Here is a 23,345-nt window from a genome sequence, read left to right on the forward strand (position 1 = left end):
GGAGAGGGAAAACGTGAGGAAGGTAGAGGGCCTGGTGTCTTTTGTGAAGTACATCAACGCTTCAAAAGGTTAAGTAGCGTGAAGTAGGTGCATCGGATAAAGGTGAAAAGCGCAGTGATGGGAGAAAAAGAGTTAACGTTTTCCCTTAAGATGTTCTGAATCTATGCTTTTTCTTCCTGTGGAATCAATAGTTGCTACCATGTAGGTATTTCCCACCACAACCACCCACACCACACCACCCCGCCACCCCCAGGTAGGCAATCTTGTGTTTCCTAAACAAAAATTAAGGAAAAAGGAAAGCTTTTCGTCTGTTACATGCATGATTTTACATTTTGGGAAACCGAGTCCTCTGTAGAAAGGAGGGATTTGTTAGAAGGAGGGACGGATGAGAAAGAAAAGTAGGAGCAACTGGAGGCAGAAAGACAAAAGTGATCTTAAAGCACAAATGGGTTTATTCTTCCTAGTGCTATTATGAGAGATACATTGTTCAGCAACAAATGACATTTTCTGAAAAGTAACAAGTCAAGTCTATAAGATTTTCTTTAAAAATAAAGTATTCCCTTTCTTTCATGTTAGTGACTTATTGGCAGACTTCAAAGTTGCTGCCAACCATATGCTTGCAATAGAAACAGAGCTACACCCCGGGTTGTCAGGTAAAAAACTTATAAACAATGGGCACGAAGAACTAATGAAATTTTTGCAAGAGGTATGAGAAAAAATCCTTGTTCAGATTTAAGGCCTGGTACTACACTCACCATTTTTCTCTTGTAGGAAAAGTGAGTTATATGCGGTTAAAGGGCTATAGTAATGCAGAGAAATTTTTTTAGTAATAATAAATGAGGACATGAATAAATAGTCTTCTGTAACAGCAAAAAAGCAGTGTATAACTGTATGCAAGTAAAACATGATCTTGCAAGTGGCTAGCTATAGGATTTTAGTAAGTGATAAAGGCATGATTAACCTACCCTGTTGTCCTGATCATAGTGGTTTGACTTACATAACAGACATAAAGACTCTTACTTTTGTATCTGATAGTGGTTTACTTTGCATGGTGAACGTTTTTGCATTATTGGTGGTGTAAAGTCTGTAAGGAACATACATATGGGAACATCAGGAAGAACAGCTAGACATTTCTGGAATACAAATACATTAGAATACAGTTAAAAGAATTTACTAAAGATAAAACTGCTTGCTAAAGATAAAACTGTGTAATAAATTTTTGTATGTTTTACCACCATATCTGTTAAATCAATGGTTTGGTAGCGTGGGTGGATAGAATAGAATGTGTTTGTTGGGGGAAGGAGTAGCAGATACTGAATTACAATTTTTTTTTTTCCAGCCATGCTTGCAGCTTTGTCAGTCTGTATTGTGGAGAAACAGCAGATGGATTCAGCGTATGATCTGTGGCTTAAAAGAAATCAGATTTGGTAAGCTTTTCCAAAACTACCTGCCATTAATATTACTTCCTAAATCATTTTGAAACAATTTTGTTAGACCATATTTGTGAAAGATCTGTATTCTGTATCCTAAGGCCATAATGCTTTGAAAGATGGCAACTGTCTAGGTGCCCCTAAGGCTAAATATGTTCTTTGCCAGAATTCTGGAGAATAATGAGAAGATTTGTGTTGCTACTGAGTTACCTTCATTTCAAAGCTATCCCTGTGCAAGGATTTCCATTTTAATTCAGCTCTTATATTTCAGGTTTTTCTGCATGTTCTACCAAGGAGAATGCAATAGTGACTTGGAAGGTTCACGGAAGTTGCAAATGATTTGTAAAGAGTTCTCATCTTGAAGAAGCCTAGTATAAAACAAATGGTTGTAGGAGTGGAAGGAGGACTCTGGTGTTCTTTCCTCTCATTATTTTTGTTCTGTGCTATTATGACAACATATGACATGTAGAAAATTAAGATTTGATTCCCAGAAACTTTTTACCTTATTCATATGAGTTCTAGGACAAATAAAAGAAACAAATTAGCAAAGATAGCTCATATGTAACACCAGAACTGTTTTTACATTGCTCTCCTACACAACGAATTTCACTGTGCTTGGAGGTACTCCAGCTATATTTCAACAGTAGACCAAACTATGCTCTACATGCACAGGACTGTTCTGCATGTTGGAGGTATTATCATCTGTTTTAATGCTGTTTTCCTTATTAGTGTCTTACACTAGTAGTAATCTGTTTGTTTGTCCCAAGACTAATACTGTGGGGAAAAGGCATCACATTAGCTAGAAGGGCTGGCAGGGTACAGGGATATGTATTGTCATATATTCTATTCTTTTTTTATTGATTTTATTTATTTATTTTTTGCTCGGGAGACGTAGTACTGTATTGCAAAAGCTTACAAACACTTGCACTCAAGATAGAAGTTTGCAAAAGCAAAGTTGCCAGACAGCTTTCACCCAGGGGAGGTCAGAACTGTCACGGCCCTTACTATAAAACAGCATGGCTTGTGTAGATACTTTGTATGGCTGGTGATTTTAATTGTGCTAGCCGGTCAGTTCAGTTAACCACAGTTCATTTCCCTGGTGCTGCTGTGCCATGGCATAGAAGGATGGCAGTAAATTCCAAGCCTACAAGAAATTACCAACTAATACAAAGAGACTCTCAGCCCTTGAGCTGATGGGACATTAAGATCCAATAGCTCAGCCCAGCAGGCTTTTTGTTATGTTAAGTTCAGACTTATGTAGAGGATGGGCATAAAATGGAAGATTTCCTCTTGCAAAACTTCGACGAGGTTAATGCTTAGTGAAATCCACCTTGCTTTTCAGCAGGTGTTGCTTAGGGCAGACAGTTACCATTAAAATGCTAACTGTCATCTTTTACATCTACTGGAATCCCTAGCAATCCTTATGCTAAGCATAAGAAACAAATCTGGGTGCATGGCTTGTTAACACTCTGAATTGTTTAATTGCAATAACAGAGGAGATTACGTGCTTGACCCAAGCAGTTTAAACTACTAGGGGGTCTTAAAATAGAATGTAAACAGCTCTTTCTCAGTATCATTTGCATGTTGAAAGTGCTGTATGTGCTTTTTAAAAGAGGTAAATAAGGACATTTATATACCACTATAACAGCCAACAGAAATATGATACCATAGGTAACCCTTAAAAGAAAGTATAGTAACAATAGGCATGTAGATGCAGGATGAAACTTGTAAGTTTAACAAAAAAACACTTGCTATATTTTATTTTTTTCCATCCCAAATTCCTTTGATCACCATTTAATTTCTGTTTATTTTAAATCTAGCCTGTAATCTCTTTAGGATAGGGTTTGTCTTTTTGTGGCTGGTTTGCATAGTGATTGGCATAGTTGGGGGTTGGGGCCTTGTTTCTATCCTGGAACCTTTAGGAACTGCCAAAATAAAATTAATGGAGTTAATGAAACAAATTGCACTAACACACTTTCTGTAGATTAAAACAAGTCTCCATGCGTTCAGCAAGTGGCAGAAAGGACAGAAGTAGAAAGAAAAAACTAAAAATTCAGGAGAGGAACCGGTATAATTGGAGGGAATAAAATGATGAATTTGAAGGCAGAAAAATGCAAAGCTCTATGAAGATGTGTTAACAGCATATTGGCAGGCTGGGTAGCTGCAGAAGTTGTAGTAAGTTTGGGTTCTGTGAGTGAACAGATGTGATGTGGTTGCATGATGCCTGTAAGAAGTAGATACAATTGTATCTGTATGCATGGGTATACAGGGGTGAAAGAATTGTTTCTGCATGTGTAAGCTGGGACGTGATAAGGATCAGGTCTGGCAGACTTGACTGTTTAAAGGCCTGTGCTGCTCAGTATTAGTGATACTGATTTGTTCTGTCATGACCAAAATGTATTATTGCACTGACCTAACTACGAATAGGAAAATCTTGAAGTCTGTGAACAGTCACAGCATGTATGTGTGTTTCAGTTAATAAGTGCATTGGGTTAGGGTGTATATAGTTTAAGATGATGTATAGTGGTAACATCATTCTCCGGGCATGAAGTTCTGTAAAAGTGCACTACCGCGAAAGAGCCAACAGAAAATGCAAGGTTGTAATGGAACAATATACATATAAAGAGTATAATCAGGGTTGCGGTGAAGCCAAAGTGCATAATTGCAGCATATTTACAAATACTCAGCTTCCTTGAAGCTAATTTAGCTACCAGTAACAGTGAAACTCTGATAGCAGTCTCCAGAATGGGCTGCACCCTGGTAATTGCCTAGTAGCTGGAATTTGTGGTGTTACTGGTATCCAAGCTAGCTGCATATGTGTAAATTCACTATGCCTGTTCATGCTGCAACTGATCTGTCTTAGTGTAGGCTTATGAAAGCTCTAAACGAGTGTGTGGATTTATAGTGACTGTTTATATTGTCTTGGTAGGATAATAGATATTGTTCCTAATATTTAGACTGGGGCGTAAGAATTTTAGATTAGAGGTTTACAATTTGAAGTTCTAACAACCTTGCTGAGACTTTGTGAGTCCACACATTAAAGGGATTTAATAAAGTGGTTTATATACATCCAGTAGCTCTAGCTTTTGCTGGCTTTTCAGCAACACCACCGAGAAATAGGGTACTACAGGAAACATCATACTTCTCTCCCGGCATCATGGTGAATCATAGTGGCCATAGCTTCCTGTGACTGCTATAGTGACAACAATTTCCTGTGACCCTGAGGAAGGTCTGAGGGTCTCACAAAAACCTCCACAAGTCAGGGTTTAGGGACCACAGTTTTGTGCTGTTGATAAATCCATTTTAACATTATTCAGTGTTTGCAAGGCATGATCTGCTATTATTGTGAGATTTTCAAGGCTTTCCTATTGAAAAAGTGTAACCAATGAAAGCCAATGGATGTAAGCAATGCAGAGGAATATAGGCAAAGAGAAAGTAAAGACTGGGTCTTGATTGTATGCTGCAGGCTTACTGCTTCTATAACAAGTTAGGAAAGTAATGCTCTTAAAACAATTTTTAATTACATTTAAACTGTTTTGAAACTTCATTATTGATTTATTACAGAAAATTGGTATGGGAGGAGAAAATAATCAGTCATTCCTGTAATGTTTGGTAACTGATTTTTGTAGCCATATGAATGTAGAGCTTATTTTGTTAGGTTTATGAATGATCATTAAAGGATTTGTAAAATCTCACTATATGCACACATGCCCCGGAAGTCTACCCTGAAACTTGAAAAGTTAATTACATGCTAAATTTCTTGTGAACAAGAGATCAAGTCAATGATTGGGGCTTTACCTAATGTCCATATGGAGAATTGATTTAAATCAATTACCATAGCTGGGGTTGCCTAAAAAAACCCTGCAACTATTAGTGAGTCCTTACAGTGAAGCACTGGCATTAGCTCACTGCTGACATGTCTCACTTATTTTATAATTTTAAAGAAATGTGAGTCTGAAATTGATTCCTGTCTTATCTTGTAGTCTGACTGATTTCTGCTATTTTCTGAAATTTGTACATCTAGGTACTGGTGGTATCCATGTATTTTTCCATTCAGATAAAATAAAACAACTTTGAAGATGCAAAATTGCTAATACTATTATTGTTTCATATTTTGGTATCTAAAACCTTATCTCTAGTTTTGCATGCATACATTATAACTGTCTTTTAATAAAAAGATCTTTCATTATTTTAGTATAAATAGAAAAAATAAATGCATCATGCACTAAAAGCTAGGTCCATAGTGTCTCTCAAACTGTGATCATTGTTATTAAATTATTAACTTACTGATTATAACTAATTCTTTGTAGATAAGGCCTTTTCCCACACACATAATGCTAGTTCCCTTCCACAGTTACTTATTATCAGTATTAAAAGTTGTAGGTGTGAAATGAATTCATTCATTTATATGATATAGTTTTGTAGTGCCCAGTTAGATCAATCAATTTTATTGCATCTTGGAGACTCAGTGAATCAAAATTAGTCTAAATTTGACGAAGACACCAAAAAGCACAGTTTGCAGGGTATCCTTTTCAAAAGTATTGTCAGAACAATTCAGCCTTCTTAGTGCTGAGGGCCACAGATGTATCAATGTACCTACAAGAGGCTGTTGGGCTAGATCACCATTCTGTCAGCACATGAGCTGCCTTGTGTCTGAGTCAGGTATAGAATACTGCAGTTCCTTCTTGCGGGAGCTACAAATCTCATGATGGGCTGGCAACCCATCTGACCTCCTCTTCATCAAGCATGGCAGGCAGGGAAGAACTTCTTCCAATCCCCTGCTCTGATAGACCAGGTGGATTCAGTCTGGGAGATGCTAATTGGTTAACGTGGGCCTATATGATTAAGAAAGTTCGTTTAGGTGGTTTAGGTATAGAGGAAGGTATTTACATGACGTAATTTAAGTGCCTTGATTAAATGGCCAGTTTAGGAGCTGTGTTAGTAAAGAAAGGAATCACTCTCAGGACAGTGGCTCAGAAAGGGATGCTAAGCTAGCTCTGAAGTGATCTCAGAAGACCATCTGTCCTTTTGACTATACAGGTACTCTAGTTTCACATTTTAAACATGAAATTGTGATTATCACCTGTACTGCCATATTATCAAGAGGTAGGGAAGGTTCTACAGATGTTAACAAGTGTCTGTTTGGGCAGTAAGTGACCAATCTGTTGAGGCATCTAGCTTCATTTTGTCTTAACTGTGAGTGCTAAGGCTAAGTATTTTTGAAAGCATAAAGGCCTTAGGCTCTATGAATAATTTTGTAGCTAAAACAATATTTATGTTTTCAGGGCTTATGTGAAACATAATACAATTTCTGACTCTATTCAGGAATCAAATTACTTATACACATTCTTTAAACAGACTTGAGTATTACTTATAGAAGTGTTCTTCCTCAACAATTTCTGATTAATTTTCCTTGATGGTTTTAGAAAAGCTTAATTTTCCTGTTCTAAAAGAATGTGTTTTGGATTTTACGTGTTTTGCAAAGAGCAGAACTGTAGCTAGTGTATTCTCTTTGGATGACTCTGTTAGTGCCAAGAGCAACACACTTGGGGACTGTGTTACTGAACTTAAGATCTAGGGAAACTGAAAACTGGTTTCCTTCAGATGTTAATTTTTTTTCTTTCTTTCTGCCTGTTTAAAGATCTCCCTGTCTATGATTTGTGGTGAACAAAACAGGATATAGTATTAGTCAAGTTTTAAGTGATCTGTTAGCCAGAGTCTCACAGTGTTTTAACATAAATACAAGTTTGTCTAAAAAAAAAAAAATCTAATGTAAAGGAAACCATTTGCTTCAAGTAGTCTATACAGTGTTGTTCTTTCCTGTGGGAATGCAAGTCTTTGTATGTTTGGATATGGTCAGTTAGTTCTAATTTTGTGACTTAACTGTAATGTACACATTTTAATTTTTCTGACTTGTCATGAATATTTGTATATGCTTTCTACCCTATCTGGATGCTGCTTTTGCACCTTGATCACATGTCCATTCATAATCATGGATTTTTGCAAGTAAAAACTTATATTTCAGTTTCAAGATGATGAATATATAGGAAAGTCATGCTTGTTCTCAAAGTGTCTAAATATTTCTAATCAAGCTCCCTAGGTTTAATAGGGGATGGAAAAGCAACTGTGTCTTGCCAGACATTTAGTGTGTCTTACGTAGACATTTAGTTGCGAAATTCTGCTGCAGTTCTTCAGATTCCTTTAGGTATAACTTACTGCTCTAAAACACAGTCATGGCTTGCAGAATCCGTAGGGTTGCTGAAAGCTTAATTTAACAGAGAGGTTGTTTAGTTTTGTCTCCCATGTTAATTTAAGAATTTACACTGTCAATCTTTTAAAGATCTCCCCTATGGTTGTTAGATTCTAGCTCCTTTCCTTCTTAATGATCTGTGATGATACCACCTCCTTTGACATTCTACCAGTAATTAGTTAATAGATACCTGTTTTGTATTCTCTAAATCTTTACCCCTTCAATTGTAGATTGAAGAGAAAACTTTCTGAGTGTAAGTTTTTTTCATTCCTTATGTATATGTTTTGCAGTATGTGCACAGTATGTGTCAGTTACTGATTGAAATATGATCCTGATATGGCAAGCAGGACTGGGCCTTACCTGAATTTGAGTAGAAGATCCCTACAGAATACTCAAGTGATTTACTAATTGAGTCAGTAACAGTCTTTCCCTGACTCAGTGCTAAATCAGCATCCTATGCTGAGTAATGGCTCACATAGAAGAGTTTGCTCACAGGAACAGTTACAGAACAATTCCCTTTATGGATACTCTATTCTGATTGAATAAGGCTTTCCAAAGTGAGGCCTTGCCATGCAACTTGTAATTTTCATAGTGCAGTTTTTAACTGTGACTATCCTTCACAGATACCCTTGCTCCTGTGGCATAATCTCTTCAAGCTGCCCTAGCACCAGTAGAAATGCCCTTGAAGCTTATTGGTGCCACAGCTGTCAGTGTGAAGAGCCCTGCAGTTGTGCCAGTTCCAATTACTGAGTTACTTCTTTTACTTTGCATAGCAGAAGAAACAGTTCCAGGATTTGTTGTAAGGGCCAGTCATTGCTAATACCGGTAAGTTATGTAGCCTTGGTTTGAGGTCTCATCCTTTGAATGGCTCTCTTTGAACCTGAAGATCTGCTCTAGGACTAAACTCACTTTTGTCTCTCTGCATTTTTAAAGTAATTGTCCAAAAATGAAGAAAATCATTCCTTCAAAGAAGCTGTTCCAGAATAAGGAGGGACTGGGAGTAGCCCTTGGAGTGTTCCTGGAGGTACTGGTTTTGACTTGAAATGTAAAACAGGCAACTGAAGCTCCCTTGGTACTTTTGCTAAGAGTTAGGGTATTAGTCTTGATGACTTGGATATTTTCTTTTCTGTGGTGGTGTGGTGTGGTTTGTTTGGGGGGTTTTTGTTTGTTTGGGGGGGGGGGGGTTTTGGTTTTGGTTGGTTGGTTTTTTTTTTTGTTTGGGTTTTTTCCTCCCCAGTTAAACTGAATTCTAGCCTTAGGTATTAAGTTGGGATTGAAATGTGTTAAGTTCTGCTCTGGAACAGGGTTGTGTTTTAGTGACTTTTCTATCTGAGATGAAGGTTTAAGAAGCTTCTTTTTGGCTTTAAGTCCCTGCTATCATGTCCTCTCTTATCTTGTGATAGGTACTGCATCAAGCCACGATAATGATGTTTTTTAGAATCACTAGGATACTTCTGAATCACCCAGAGATTCATATGTAAAAATGGCAGGTTCTGCAAGACTTGATGTTGCTTTATACCTCGAGCAATATAAACCACTTTCTTAGGATCTAAGTCCTCCTTCCTTAGCCTCTCAGTTCCAGTCAAGAATGTCTAATTTAATGAACTCTGTGTTATGCATGGACATTTAGGTACTCTTTAGGATTAAAGGGGCTATTTGTAACCAAGACTGTGTAAGAATTTACCTTCTAAGCTCTAGTTCTCTCATTACTTTGGAACACCTGTGGGAGAGATTTCTAGATTTCTGTCTGAAAAGTATTAAGGGAATAAATGGAAATGAAAGAATGGTTAATTTATCAAAAGCCAAACACTCCATTGCTCTGTCTCAATCATTCCAGCTAGCAAAACAAAATTGCAGTGTGATTAAATGATCACAAATTATATTTAAAGTAATGCAATATATCTTATGAATATTTTGTATGTAAGTGAGTTTCAGAATATCTCCTCGGAAATGGAGAAATTTGTATGGCTAAAGGTATGAAAAATGAGTGATGCTGTACTGAAAAATGCAACCAGGTACTTAAATGCTATCTAAACAAATACATATTAAGAGACAAAAGATGTGTGTGCAAACTTACTTTTGGCATTGCCTGGCTCTTATGTTCTTACTCAGGCAACTACTGTCTTTTTTGTTTGTTTTTTTTTTGTTTTTAAATTAAGGTATAAACATAATTATTTTATCTATGAATACATCATCTTCATCCATTAATTTCTGTTCAGTCTCCTTTATTTAAGAATGCTGTTTGTGAGAAAGCTCCTTGGAATGTTTGTGGCAAGTAAACAAGGCAGTAAGTATTAGTGAAATATGTGGCAGGAATATGTTTAATATGAATTAAAAATGTTAGAACTATGAAAGATGAGTATTTTAAGTCTTATATAAAGGGATCAGCAAGAAAATGTAGTATACAAATTTCCTGAAAATTTCCAGGTAAACTAAATCTTTCCAATTCCTTTTAGCTCGTCAATAGTTTTTTAACAGTTTGTAGGTTTGGTTGTCTCTATCAGATCACATCCAGCTTGACTTTCTTATGGGATGAGCACAGCAACTGTATTTCTTTGCACCAGAAAATGGGGGCTGGAATTATTTGGGCAGCACCTCTGAAAACCATATTTACTATTTACTGATGGTCAGCTGTGTTTTGGGAAAAGAAATTGTGCTGAATGTCAGGGTACCTGGAAAAAGCAATAATCAAATAATAGTTGGTATTTGGCTGAAACGTTAGACTTCCAATTTTAAGTACTAAATCTTATCATTTAACAGGGGATTCTGCACATTATTATATTAGTCATGTTTTAAAATATCTAACATATCTGTTTAAGATTCTTCACTGAGTATTTTTATTTATATTAGTTGTTTGCAGAGTGTCAATTAGATATTAAATAATTCTTTTAATTGTTGCTGAAGAAGTCTATGCTGCTACAGGTAAAGAAATATCTAGGACGTTCACTGTCCTTTTGAAATCTGAAGCGGAGTACGTCTATATTCAAATTTGTGTTTAATGAAATAATAAAAGGGCAAAGATAGGGACAAAAGGTATCCTATTTGGATAGGGTAACCAGAACTGTTACTTACAAGCTGAATTATGTTTGATTTTGTGAGAAAATAGGCAATCAGTCAATTACTGTTGCATACATGTCAGGGAGGGGAGGGAAATTACTCATATGGAAGTGGAAAGAAAATGTTTTCAGAAGGACATAACTGTCACTGTTTTTCTTTCTTGGCTGATGTAAGACTGAGTATTGAAGAAGTTTTCTTTTGTCTTACAGCTGAACTAAGGTGGGAAGAAAACCACCTTGATAAGCAAGTTGAAAAGATGATTGAGAGTTTTACTTGCCCCTTTTGATTTCCATTACTTTTTTTTTACTAAGCCCATATACTACCTAATTCATCTAGGACTCGTAAACTAACTTGTAAATTATACGGGCATATAATTAAGTAACACTGCTTTAACACATTGCGCAGCGTAACCCAAGTTATTGTAGCAGCCTATATGAATCCACTCCAAGGGTGAGGTAGAATACCATTGCTTTAAACATTGTTTCTCTTCTACAAGAGAAAGTCCTTTTACAAGTCCTCACAAGGGGGTGTATTTTACTGCTGTGTAAACTATTATTATTCATTTTATGACAGAGAAGGACTGAGATCCAATGTCTCATGCAGTGTTTCAGCTGACTCGTTGCAATCTGTTAAGCTGCTGGAAGTTGTTTGCGTTTGATCATAAATGGTTTTAAGTGGGTTTTTTTTGGAAAGGACCAAACTGTACCAAGTGAAAGTACTGTTGAAAAGTTTCTCAGGATTTTCCATGCCATTCCTAAACCTTTCCCCAAAATTATTTTTGATGTTGAATACATGCATTGCTATGTATTGTATTATGTCGTTAGTGTAAAAATACGTGAACATTAACCTTTAAATTATATGCAATGTGCTTGTTTGCCAAGTGGAACAGGATATACCTTCCTTTAAAGATGAGTGTTGGGTTTTTTTGTTATATGAAAAAGCAAATGAATACATTATGTAATTATTTCCCTTTCATAAATGCTAATGCATTGGGTACACAGCAGATAAGAAACATTTTGATGTCCCTCTGTTAAAGCACTAACATCAAAATACAAAATATATACAAAGGGTTGATGGATGAACACCTTCCTTCAGGGTAGGAATTAAACCTGTTTGCTAGAATATCTTTACAGGCATTTAGGGCCTTTGAAAACAGACACTAAATCAGTTGGTGAAAATCCTCAATGTCCAAAGCAAATGGTAATTTTGAAAATTTAGAACTGTTTTTCCTCCATAGTCACATGGCAAATCATTGACAGTGGTGTAAACACCACCACGTTCCTGTAACTGCTGGAGGCAGCTGCTCAGCAGGCCTAATTAAGAGTAGCTTTCTTAAATTGATGACTTCAGTTCGTGTCCGCTCAGCATCAAAGACCCGGTTTGTTTCTGACAATTAAAATGGAATCCTCTTATTTCTGCAGTTGTACCTCTTCCTCATTAATAGCTCTTATTTCATCTAGGCTTTTGTTCTGTCTTGTTCCTTTTGTCATAAATATTTCTCTTAGCCATCTATGTATAATATAGAGGAAAATCATTGAACAAGATAATCTTTATGTAAATGAAAATAATTTGACCAAGGTCTCTCAAGTATATTTAGTTCTTTTGCTTAATTCTTGAGCTGTTTATTCACACTGTCCCTTTTATACAATTCTTTTCAACTTTTAGTGCTATCGGTAATTATCTTTCCTCCTTCAAATATTGTGTTGAGCTGGCGTTTAAATTGCTTGTTACAATCACTGGCTCTTAAAGTGCTTTACAGAACACTGACTTACATAATCTGCAGTCTTTAGAAGAGAGAGAGAAAGGAGGAGGGAAGAGTAGGATGATTGTCTTAAATTAATACTTGATTCAGTCTGCCACACCAACTTGTCCACTAGTCTCCAGTTAAGAGTTAAGATCAAAGCAAACTGATCAGTGGGTAGCTGCAGTAACATCAGTGCAGGAAAATTTTACATGGGAGTATGCGTCTCATGATGGATCTGATTCAGCCTAGAACTGTTTATCATATACCAAGATCATGAACATTGCATGATTACAGAAAGTGAGTTGAAGTTCACCATCTATTTCCTTTCAGATAACTGTCTGCATCTCTTCTCAGGACACAGAGCCAGTCAGTAGGTGACTGTTGACAGAGCATGTCTATTTAGACATGCTCAGATGGTGTCACCTTAGCTTAGCCTATGAAGCTATGTTAATTAAGGGCCTTGCAGGGGGACAGCTCTTTTCCTGCAAAGGCAGCTGTATATTAGCATGACTAAAAGGTTGTGGATTGACATTGGTTTATGCCTAACCATTGCCCAGTTCAGAATGCAGGACAAACATGCAGCTGCATCCATCTCAACATATGGACAGGCCCACAGATCAATAAATCCTCTGGCAGGAATGGAACGTACTAGAGCTGTAAAGGAACTTATTTTGTGGATGTACAGATTATTTACTTTGCAAGACTGTGAAATTAGAACATTTTATCAGATGTTAAATGCACAAAAGATAAAATTATAGGTACATGTGTGCTCTTTAGGATCAGATACCCTTTCCTGTGAGTTGACTTACCACAGCAATGAGTTCAGTATGAACAGATATCCGAGTTTTCGTACTGTAAAGTTTTTCCCAACAGTGTGATCTCCCAAATCCTGTTCTGGAAATTATTTCTTGCTTGATTCAAGCCAAGAAATCTCCTGGTTACTGCAGCATCTTTATAAGAAATAACTTATGTGAGTAGCGTTTCAAAAGTTGAAAGGACAAAAAAATGCCTAAGGCAGGACTGGCATTTGAAGTAAAAGAGCCTGTTGGGGCTCCTGAGTATTTCCCAGTTTTGTTTGTTTGTTTGTTTTCTGACCTGTTTCCTTGTCCCCCTATTTCTAGGAACATGCTAGCTAGCTAGTTAATATTACCACTGTTTGAATGAGAAGAAGCTTATGCACCAGTCTTTGTTTTATCTGTAAAATTGCTCCTGAGTCTTGTCTTTTCTGCAGTATTTTCTATGTACTTGAGTATGAATTACATATATTACTTTAATAATAAATAAAAGTAATATACATATTACTTTATTAGCTCTTGTTTTCCATGCAGGTGCACAACAAGCAGGCAACAGTGGTGCTCTCTTCCCTAGCAATGTATGGCACCTATCCCTTGAGCTCAAGGGCTGCTTCATAAATGCATCTCACTCTGATTTGACACAAGCTACCAAACAGGAGTACAGAGATGGAAATATTTATTTGGGCGGTATATTGCCCAAGGTTTGTGTTTGTTTTATTTTTAAATTTTCCTTCTGATTTAAAGTACTTTCCAAAACGCAGATTGCAAGGTACGTGGAGGTCTCTCTATATTTTTGTATGGAGCATAAAACAATTGGGCCCAACCCTGGTTGTAACCTTTACTTGCCACTGTAATACAAATAACTATGCAGCTTTCCCTCCAGTACCAGCAAGACTGTTTGTGTCATGTATAAGTGTGTTGCATTTTATCCTCTTTTATCCTCCAGGCCATATTATAACTGCAGTGTTGTTCCTATCCTGATCCCTGCCTGCTTCCATGCAAAAATACCCATCTCGAATTAATGGCTATATTGTTCAATAATTAGTTGGTTTGGCGTAGGTTGTGGGTTGAAACGCATATGCTGCTGACATGCCTGTAATGTATTGGTGACATTATCACTGGAGCTAGAATAAATTGGGAGGCCCAAACTCAAGTATAGGCAAGTTAGCATGGTAATTAATTTAGACTTTCTCATAGAAGTCTTCCAAGCAAATTACAAAAGTCTCTTTCACCTTTAATATGTCAAAGCAACTCTTTTGTTCTTTGGTTGTGGAAACATGGTAGTGTTTCTGAGGTTGTTCTACATCTGTAGACAAGCTCTGTTGACCCCAAGATCAAGAGAACTTAGAGCTATTGAGGTGTGGCTTTTCCTTACCTGTGGTCCATGGAGATAAATTTCATGTCAAATAGGAATAAAAGGAATGGTAAAATACTGACCCTAATTACTTGTAGAGATGGGAATCCTACATAGTCTATTCTCATTTAGGTTTTTCGTCCTGACAGAGCTTAAGAAGATGGGACAATAGCGGAAATAGAATTGACTAGTAATCATTTGGAAACATTGTACTTCCCGAGCTGAAGCAAGCAGCTGCCAACACATCTCTGATATTGTGTCCTTCACTTTGTCGCTTACTTGTAGCCTCAGCTTTGCTGGCTGTGAAATATGGACAATAACTTTTTCGTTCACGGAAGTGTAATGTGGTTTAATTATAGCAAATGTTTAAAAACAACTTGAGGATGACAAGTGCCATGTAAGTGCTAAATGTTATCCTTGACAAAGACACAATAACCAGATAATTAGTCTTTCAGATGCATCTAGTTATTCCATAAATTACAAATTAATTTCTCTCCTTAAATTAAGTTATTGACACGTTCAGCTTTCTTGCTAATTGGTTTACATGGCCAATTGGATGTATTTCAGTGAAATGGCTGGTGAAGTCAAATGTGTTTTCCAGCTAGACATTGCCCTACATGCAACAATTATATATGGATTGACTATAAATCAAAGCGAAGCACTGCAGTAAGGTCAACAAAATAGAACAAATTTGTGTTGGGATTTTCTAGGTAGATTTCAAAAGTGTGCTTATAATTGGCTGTCCCTCTTGAAGTCACTTTGACTTCACAGTTTACCTGAATAAAAATGAGAAACTTTTGTCTCACACCCTTGACTTATTGTCCATGTGCCATTCATAACTGGTATGTTTTGTAATTGGATCTTCCTTTAAGTTTGCTATCTACTATCTGTTTGATGTTTCGAAAGTCATAAAATGGAGACACTGTGGAGCCTAGGATTCCCCACTAACTTGGTTCTTTCTGCCTCACTTGTGATACAGTTTTGAAACTGTTCAAACGGGAGGGGGTGTGGCATAAATCACAATGTATCCAAGTTTTTCAAGCCTTTCCCCCTCGCTTAAAAAGGCCAGACAAAAGTATTGAAAGCTGTAGCATACTGCTTAGCTATGCCATCCAGTTAAGCTCAGTTAAAAAAAACACACACAAAAAAAACCACCAACAAAAAACCCCTTCAGCTGGTACTGAGGTCTGCAGTTCTTGGGGGGAGGGGGGAGGGGGAAGCCACTCAGAGCTGGAATCTTCCCATACCATCTAATCACATTAATATAAAGATATTCAGGGTAATATTTATTTCTGATATAATTCCACTGACTTTTTAATCCAATTATACTGAGGATGAATTTGTCCCTCATGGTGTCTGCAAACACACACACACAAAAGCACTAACAACAGTTGGAGAGGTCATGGCCCATTTGTGTATGCTAATGTCTCTGTGCCTGATGTGCACATTTCATCTCTTTATCAGATGCTCTGTTCTCTGACTAAAATTAGAATAAAAACTTGCAGTTAGAAATTTTTGAATGCCAGAGACTTTTTTCCTGGATTTTTTTTTTTTGGTAACACTTTGCTAGAGGATTGGTTCTCATTCCCTCTTTGTCTATTTGTTTCTCTTTTCTTTCTGTCTTTCCGCAGAGTTCCCTTTTATCCACCCCCTTACTTCCTCAGGCCTCATCTGACGTGCATGGTTTACCAACTCAAGAAATGCTATCATCACAGACAAGTATTTTCAGCTTTTCTGATCTTGAAAATGTACCTCAGACTGCATGTGTCCCTGTCTACTCTGTATATTTTTGCATTCTTTATAAAAATAATGAATGGTCCCTAGTGTTTAATAAAAATGACAAATTTATTATTAATTTTAAAATATCACAGGTATTGAATGGGAATATATAAGGAAATAAACCACAGAGATTGCTCTCAGTCAACCTTTTGGGGAGAGGGGTGGAAGGGGAGAGTTGTGTACTTATGTCCCTTCTTTCTTTGGAACACAGTACAAATCTTTAGCTATTCAAATTAAGGTCCTTCTCCCCCTTTCACCTCCTCCCCCAAAATGAGGACTAGCGGAGGACGTAGTTGCCATCTTGTCAGTAGCCTAGGGGTATGCACATAGCATTCAGCAGCTGGAGCTGAGTGCTGTCATCCCACCTCATCTTTAACAGTGAAGTTAATCTTGCAAAATCTCTTCATTTCTCTGCCATGTGCTGAAAAGCTTTTTATTTGGTTCAAGAAATGTGTGGTGTTTGGAGTTTCAGGTGGGAAATACCTTCCTTCACCTAATAAAGGGTAGCTATGCTATAACATTGTGTTGTCACATGCCTTAATTCTGCCAGCAATTTTGTATTTGTGCCACTGTCTAACTAGGCTTGGTTAGACTAAAGTTGTAGAGACATTTCTTTGCTAAAACCCAATGAGCATTAAGTATGCAAGGGAGAAAATGCTGTTCTGCTTTCAGGACACAAATATTCCCCTGCACATTGACAGCAAAATATGCTTGGCATGCAGTGATTTTCAGTACTCCCTGAAATAAGAGCACTTAAAAGATAGTCTGGCCACAAGACTACAGAGTTCAATCATTAACACAGTGAAATGACAACGTGAACATTAGGTCCTGATTACTAAGATATCTGCGCTTCTGATCACCCTAATTCTTTCTAGATCTTAAACCATTTTGCTCTTTTCAGTATATCACACTGTGTTCTCTTACAGATCTTTATTTTTGTCAGTGTCTCATGTTCTGTTTTCTTGCGGTCTTTAAGTTGTAGAACCTGTTGTGCTATGTGTATTTCAAAATGAGAAGTGTATCACCTGTATTTTGTGCATAGCTGATACACATGTTTTCTTACTGTTACCTAATCTAATTCCAGGTAGGATCAATTTATGGAGTATTCAAGCTCAGCCTGTCTTCCTGTCACAGCTCATCAGCAATACCCAGCATGGTCCTTGGCAATTCACTTCCTTTGATAAAGTCAGGTCACTTTTTAATTGCTCTTACCAGGTTATCTTGTAACTTCTAATTCTGAGAAAACACTATGTGCAATTGGTTTGCAGATCAAGAGAAAGAATCCTTCGAGCTAAGAGTTTGCCCTGTTATCTTTCAAGGGTGTGCTGGATTGTCAATAGTTGGGAAATTGTGTTTCCCTCATTCAAAGACTCCCTTTAACTCAAGCCTTATAGACATAGAAAAAACATTCCATCATCTCCAAAGCAAAATAGGCTGTGGTTCTGATACTGTAATCAGTAAACCACTGTGGTTTGCTATGTCAGGGTAAGTGATTGGCAGCTGGTCCACAAAACAATGTCAGAGATGATTAACATAAGAGACTTGATTATCCTGTCAATGATAAGAACACATGGTGATCAGCAGAAAAATTTGCAAGATAGTAAATGTTGCTTGTCCAGAATTTTTGGGAATGTAGAGTTAGAGTGACAGAGTCAAAATGGAAACTCTAAGAAATCCTTTTCCTTGGTCCTGTCACAGACAAGTCCATAAAATTAGATGCCAAGGTATAATAACATCTCTGTCATTGTGTCATTCAGTCTGTGTTTAGCCATGACTTCTGCATATCTATCTATTAGCAACTCTAAAGGCAGAAGGTGAATGTAATTAGAACTAATCTTGATAATTTGCAAAACATTGTTTGTTCCTTTTAACTGCATTCCATAAGATAAGGGTGGCTGGATCTTGCCTGTGAGCTCCTGCATTTGTTGTTTGTCATGATTATTGTCTGTGTTCTACCTGAGAGTTGAAGTCAATGGAAGTTTTGCCAAAGCATAATATGCAGAACTAGATTCTTGTTTATATTCAGAGAGGGTTGTTTTGTTGGCAGGAGTCTGTGAAGGGTTTTGATAGGCGATTTTGAGACAATGAGCAGGGTTTCAGAACATTTCAATGAAATTTGAACTGTTGCATTATAGGGGTGGTCATTACAAGGACCTAAGCAGGAAGGCTGTGTTGCCTCACGGAATGTTTTTACCCACGTCACACAGTTCTCCAGAGCTGTGCACAGCCCATGGAGTTTGACAGCAAGGCAGAGTTCAGGACTTTGTGAATGTGCCTCTGTCAGAAAGCTGGAATAAGGTTGTTCAGATTTTTGCAATTCTTCCGTTGGTCAAGTGACTTCTAAAGCTGCAAAAACCCAATTTTTATGTTGTTGAGATTATCAGGAATGTTAGCGATTTTGTCATGTAGCAAAGTCCTGTCTCTTTCTGTCTGGTTAACATCAACTCTTAGTGTGGAATCCACTGAGGCTGTATAGTATTTTCTACAAAGTATCTTGCAGGATCTGTAGGCCAGGAGTTTCAATGCTGTAATTAAAGCATATAACATTGTATTTTCTAGGCAAATGCTCAAAGTCACCACACTTTTTTGTTTGTTTTGTTACTGGCAAATTTAAATACTAGAGAATAAGTTGTGACGTAAAGTAATATGCCCACCTTAGGGAAGGAAACTTGAATAGTGGTGCTCAGTAGGTATTGCAAATTCTTAAATGGTAGTAGAATGCATGAAAATTGTGCAGAATGTTTAAACACACTATGTTATTTCACTGGGGTAATAACAGTAATGTCTGATCTTGAATTACATATGAAGGATGATGCAGTATTAGTATCTTTTATAACACAAATTCTCTTATTTCTTGAGTTGTCCATCTGAAACTTTCCCCTCTCATCCCCCAGCAAATAATAAAAGGAAAAATGCAAGCCTTCAACAACTGCTTCACCATCCTTGTGAGGAAATATGTTGGTGTAACTATGCTGCATTTCTCTATAGCTGTACTAATCTAATTCCCCATGTGGAGGCTTATCATAGAATAAGGGCCAAGCCTGCAGAACCAAGGATATGCTGATGTAGCTGTATAGCACAGGTTTTTTTAACAGATGGAGTTCCTTTCCCACTACAGCTAAAACCACCATGCTGAATAGTACATACTCTACCAGGCAAAGATACCTTTGCCAGCCTAAATTTATTTCTATTCATTGGAATGATTGGTTAGAAGTGTGGTTGTTTTTCTTCATGCTTCTAGTAGGCATAGTTAGGCTGCAAAAACATTGAGAACTGATTTAAAAATGCTTTTTTCCCCAGTGTAGTTTATACTAGTTTGAAAAATACAGAAATTAAACCACAGTAGAGAGACTTTATTCTGAAAAGGAAGGACATATTAATGACTGCTTTTTTGCAAGATTATAGGATTCTTCTACGTAGGCTCAACCAAAGTAATGGAATAAAAAGAGAGGGAAAACTGTTAAAAAAACAAATGAACTGTACCATGTCATTCTACTTATTATGGGGGAAAGATTGAGAATAATTTAAAACTGCAACACTGCTTCCAACCAATCTGTCCTTCTTACAAGGTTCATTCTTTGTGGTTTTGAGGTCTGCAGTCTAGATAATGTTGGAGGACCACTGGCATTTAATATTACTTTCACCCCTTGTGTTGGTTAGATGTTATGTTTACTGAATGTTCCATCACCAGTTCTTGTACTTCAATCTAGTATATGTCTGAGGGTGATCACTTTGTTCTGCTTTGGCATCCATTCGAATGACAAAAATGTTCTGAAATGTAACTTCAATTTCATGATGTACCCTGTCAAGTGACACGTTTCTGTAGTAAATAGGGTATGGTGAATCATACAATGCAATGTAAGTGTCTGTGTCCCAAAAGAATTAAAAGAATTAAATCATGCTATCTCTTAATGGTAATGGAGAAGTTGCAGTTAGGATTCTGCATAAAAGCTAAAGCAGCCACATATCTTAGGAGCACAGGGGAAAGAACAGAAGAAGGAAGGAGAAAATGTCTTATCCTCTCTGAGGTGAAGAAAGATGTAAAAATCGGTATTGTTTAAAATTCAATAATTGGAATATAATCAATCATCACAAATCATCCTCCATGCCTTTGAGGAAGATGCATTTAGGAGCAACTTCTGATCTGATACATTTTTGTTCTAACATGATTGATACAATTATTCAGTTGCCTTGTGCTATCAAATTACTTTCGCTGAGGATCTCTTGAAAAAAGACAGATAGTTATAGTTTTTTTAGGTTAGATGTCTAAACTACTGATGGCTCCAGAAGTAAAACTACCTACCTAAGCTTCAGGGTTACTCTGAGTGACTTCTTTTTTCCCAAAGGGTTGCCCTCATGCAAAAAGTTAGCAAGTTCTTAAGGTCCTTGAAGTGAGTCAACACAGCAATCATTTGCATTGACATCCTTAGCTGTTGAGGTGCTGCAATCAAATTATAGACAGGTCAAATTCTGCTCCTTTAGGATTTGCATACTGTTTTTCCAAACCTAAATCCAATACATTACTTCTTTTTCAGTAGAAATTTTGTTTTGATTCTTTTAATAAAGAAACATTGATAGCTCACACACAATAGTAGCATCTTATCAAATGTTGAACAGAATGGAACTAAAGAGAAAAAAACTGAACACTTATTTTTACAGTCTAAGCCTAGAGAGTGCATAAATCTCACTAACTGCATATTCATGAGTAGTACATTAGACTTCAATATTGTAGCATTTTTTTGTATTTTTAATAATCCTACTTTTTTGTAATACATATTTTGCTTGCTTGTTTTTGAGTATTACATTCCTTGTTCTCTGCTCAGGCAAAATTCCCATCGATTTCCACAGGAGTTTGCCCAGCAAAGAACTGAACAAGTACGCAGTAAAGCTCTTGGAATTTTGCCCAGTGTTTTTCACCTGGCAGTGTCCCTTTATGCATATTTCATAACCTGGCCTACCTTGTACTTGCAGGCATAGAACAGACTTTGCAACTCTCATGTATGAAATATGAAAGTTTTAAATGCTTGTGTAAGCCACTCTGTTAAAACAAAGTAGTATTTTATAGTTAAAAACACTGATGTCTATTTTAATACATTGTAATTGGGGAAATTTGATACTATTTCTCTGATTTTTCATCATGAGTTCATATATATGTAAGAATGGATTTCTTAAATTTTTATCTGTGGTACATTGAAATTTTTGTAATTGTAAGGGTTTTTTCCTCTATGGCATAAATTTAATATAAAAGGGATTCATGATATTCATTATGTTTTCTCCCTCAGAATAAAACAAAATTGGCTGATTGTTGCAAGCTTGGACCAGTGATAGACCAGATAAATACTGCTTCTGCATTCAGATCGGAGGCCAGGAATTATTTGTCACATCAGTAGAGAGACTGTAGTTACAATTGGGCTATAGTTTTGCTTTTTCTACACCAATCTAAATTCAATTCCAATTTCTGAAGTCACTCAGGGTGAGTCAGATCTGGTCAAGCAAAAATAAGCTCTTGAATCATTCCCAAATAATGGAAAAAATGAGTCAATTCAGAGAGCTAAGCAAGTAGACACAGTCGTTATAGGCATAAAGCAACCACAAAGCTTTATATGGTTCAATGGGAGAGAAGGTCCACCCAGTGAGTCAAGGTTGAATATAACTGGATTTCAGGGCTCTTCTGTTAGCAGAGCTGGTGAATGGCCAGAAGAGAGGTACGAGACCTGTGAATGGGGTGGAAAGATGGACTAATACTTATGTTATGTGATTGGTTTTGGGTTAATGTAAAGCAATACACCCAGAAGAGAATAGGTTTAAGCTGTGGCTTGGACTTGAACATTCTTTGAGGGGAGACTAGAATAATTAACATGGAAATAGGCAGTGGACTGAAAACTCTGAAGGCAGGTGATGAGGCTGTGACACATCTTACACAGTAAGAACACAATTCCTTGCATTCATTAGCATTTTTGTTGCCAACTGTATCAGCCTGGGTACATGTTACAATTAATAACTGTGCTTTCTCAATAGTTCTGGGAAAATCTGTGCTACTGACATACACCACAGGGAATAGTTACTATTTTGCACAAACTGCTGTTAGCTGTGGTAAAACTTCTCATGCAGAGACCTAGAAAACAGGAGAAGTTGATATAACACAATAACACATCAAAAGTCATGTTTAAATATGCTTTATTTTTTGATAGTAGTGCTTCCCAGCTGTTCATGATCATAGGCAAAATACAGTGCATGTGCTGAGTCCAGAATCAAGAAGAGTTACTATAATATAGATTTGGCTCTATGAGCGTGGTTACAAAATTTGGTGAAAATGCCTTTATATAAAGGCAGGACCTCAATGATAATTTTAATTACAGTCAGGTATGTACCAAGACAAAATCCTTTTCTTTTAGCTCTTTTCTCCTTATTTGTAGCCTATTGCTTCTACCTCATTACTACACCGTTCTTTGCTAGTGCAGTAAATCTGGAGACCTAATGGTGCACAAGGCCCTTTGAGGACAGCACTGACTTTTAAAATATTCATTTCTATGCGAATCAGGGATATCCCAGTCTGGCTGTAATCAGAGGAAGAAGGAAGGAGACAAATAATCACTGAACATGACTGTTTAGGGAGCAATTTCTGTCAAAAAAAACAATCAGCAGCAAAGGTGGATATGAGCTGGCCTTGCACCCCCAAGCACAAGTAAGAGTGATGTGGCCTTGTTTGATAGCCATAATAGTATAATTGCTTCTTTCTATTCCTTCATCCTCTAGCCAGCTGCTTCTCCTTCACTATGCTGAAATGCCTGTTGTTTCTCTCTGCTAACTGCTGAGTAATGTAGGGCTAGTGAAAGGTGCCAGACTGACAGCAGTGGGATCTGCACTTCTTTGTTTATACCCAGAGTGCAGGTATATCATGAGCCCTGACAGTGCCCCTTGCTGTACTGGTAAGATA

At 37.0% G+C, this 23,345-nt stretch overlaps 1 protein-coding gene across 1 annotated transcript in view; it reads left to right on the forward strand.

Annotated features, from left to right (window-relative positions):
* Positions 1–1,341: 1,341 nt before the first annotated feature.
* The window catches only part of FABP6 (fatty acid binding protein 6, ileal), a 44,357-nt gene continuing 22,353 nt past the window's right edge, over positions 1,342–23,345 (forward strand). The window contains exon 1 of the mRNA XM_010579108.1: positions 1,342–1,427. Coding sequence (XP_010577410.1) covers positions 1,397–1,427 — 31 coding nt within the window. The 5' untranslated portion in view covers positions 1,342–1,396. The remainder of the gene's footprint in view (positions 1,428–23,345) is intronic.

This window comes from Haliaeetus leucocephalus, unplaced genomic scaffold, assembly GCF_000737465.1.
Source record: "Haliaeetus leucocephalus isolate CR32 unplaced genomic scaffold, Haliaeetus_leucocephalus-4.0 Scaffold656, whole genome shotgun sequence".
NCBI classification, from domain to species: Eukaryota; Metazoa; Chordata; class Aves; order Accipitriformes; family Accipitridae; genus Haliaeetus; species Haliaeetus leucocephalus.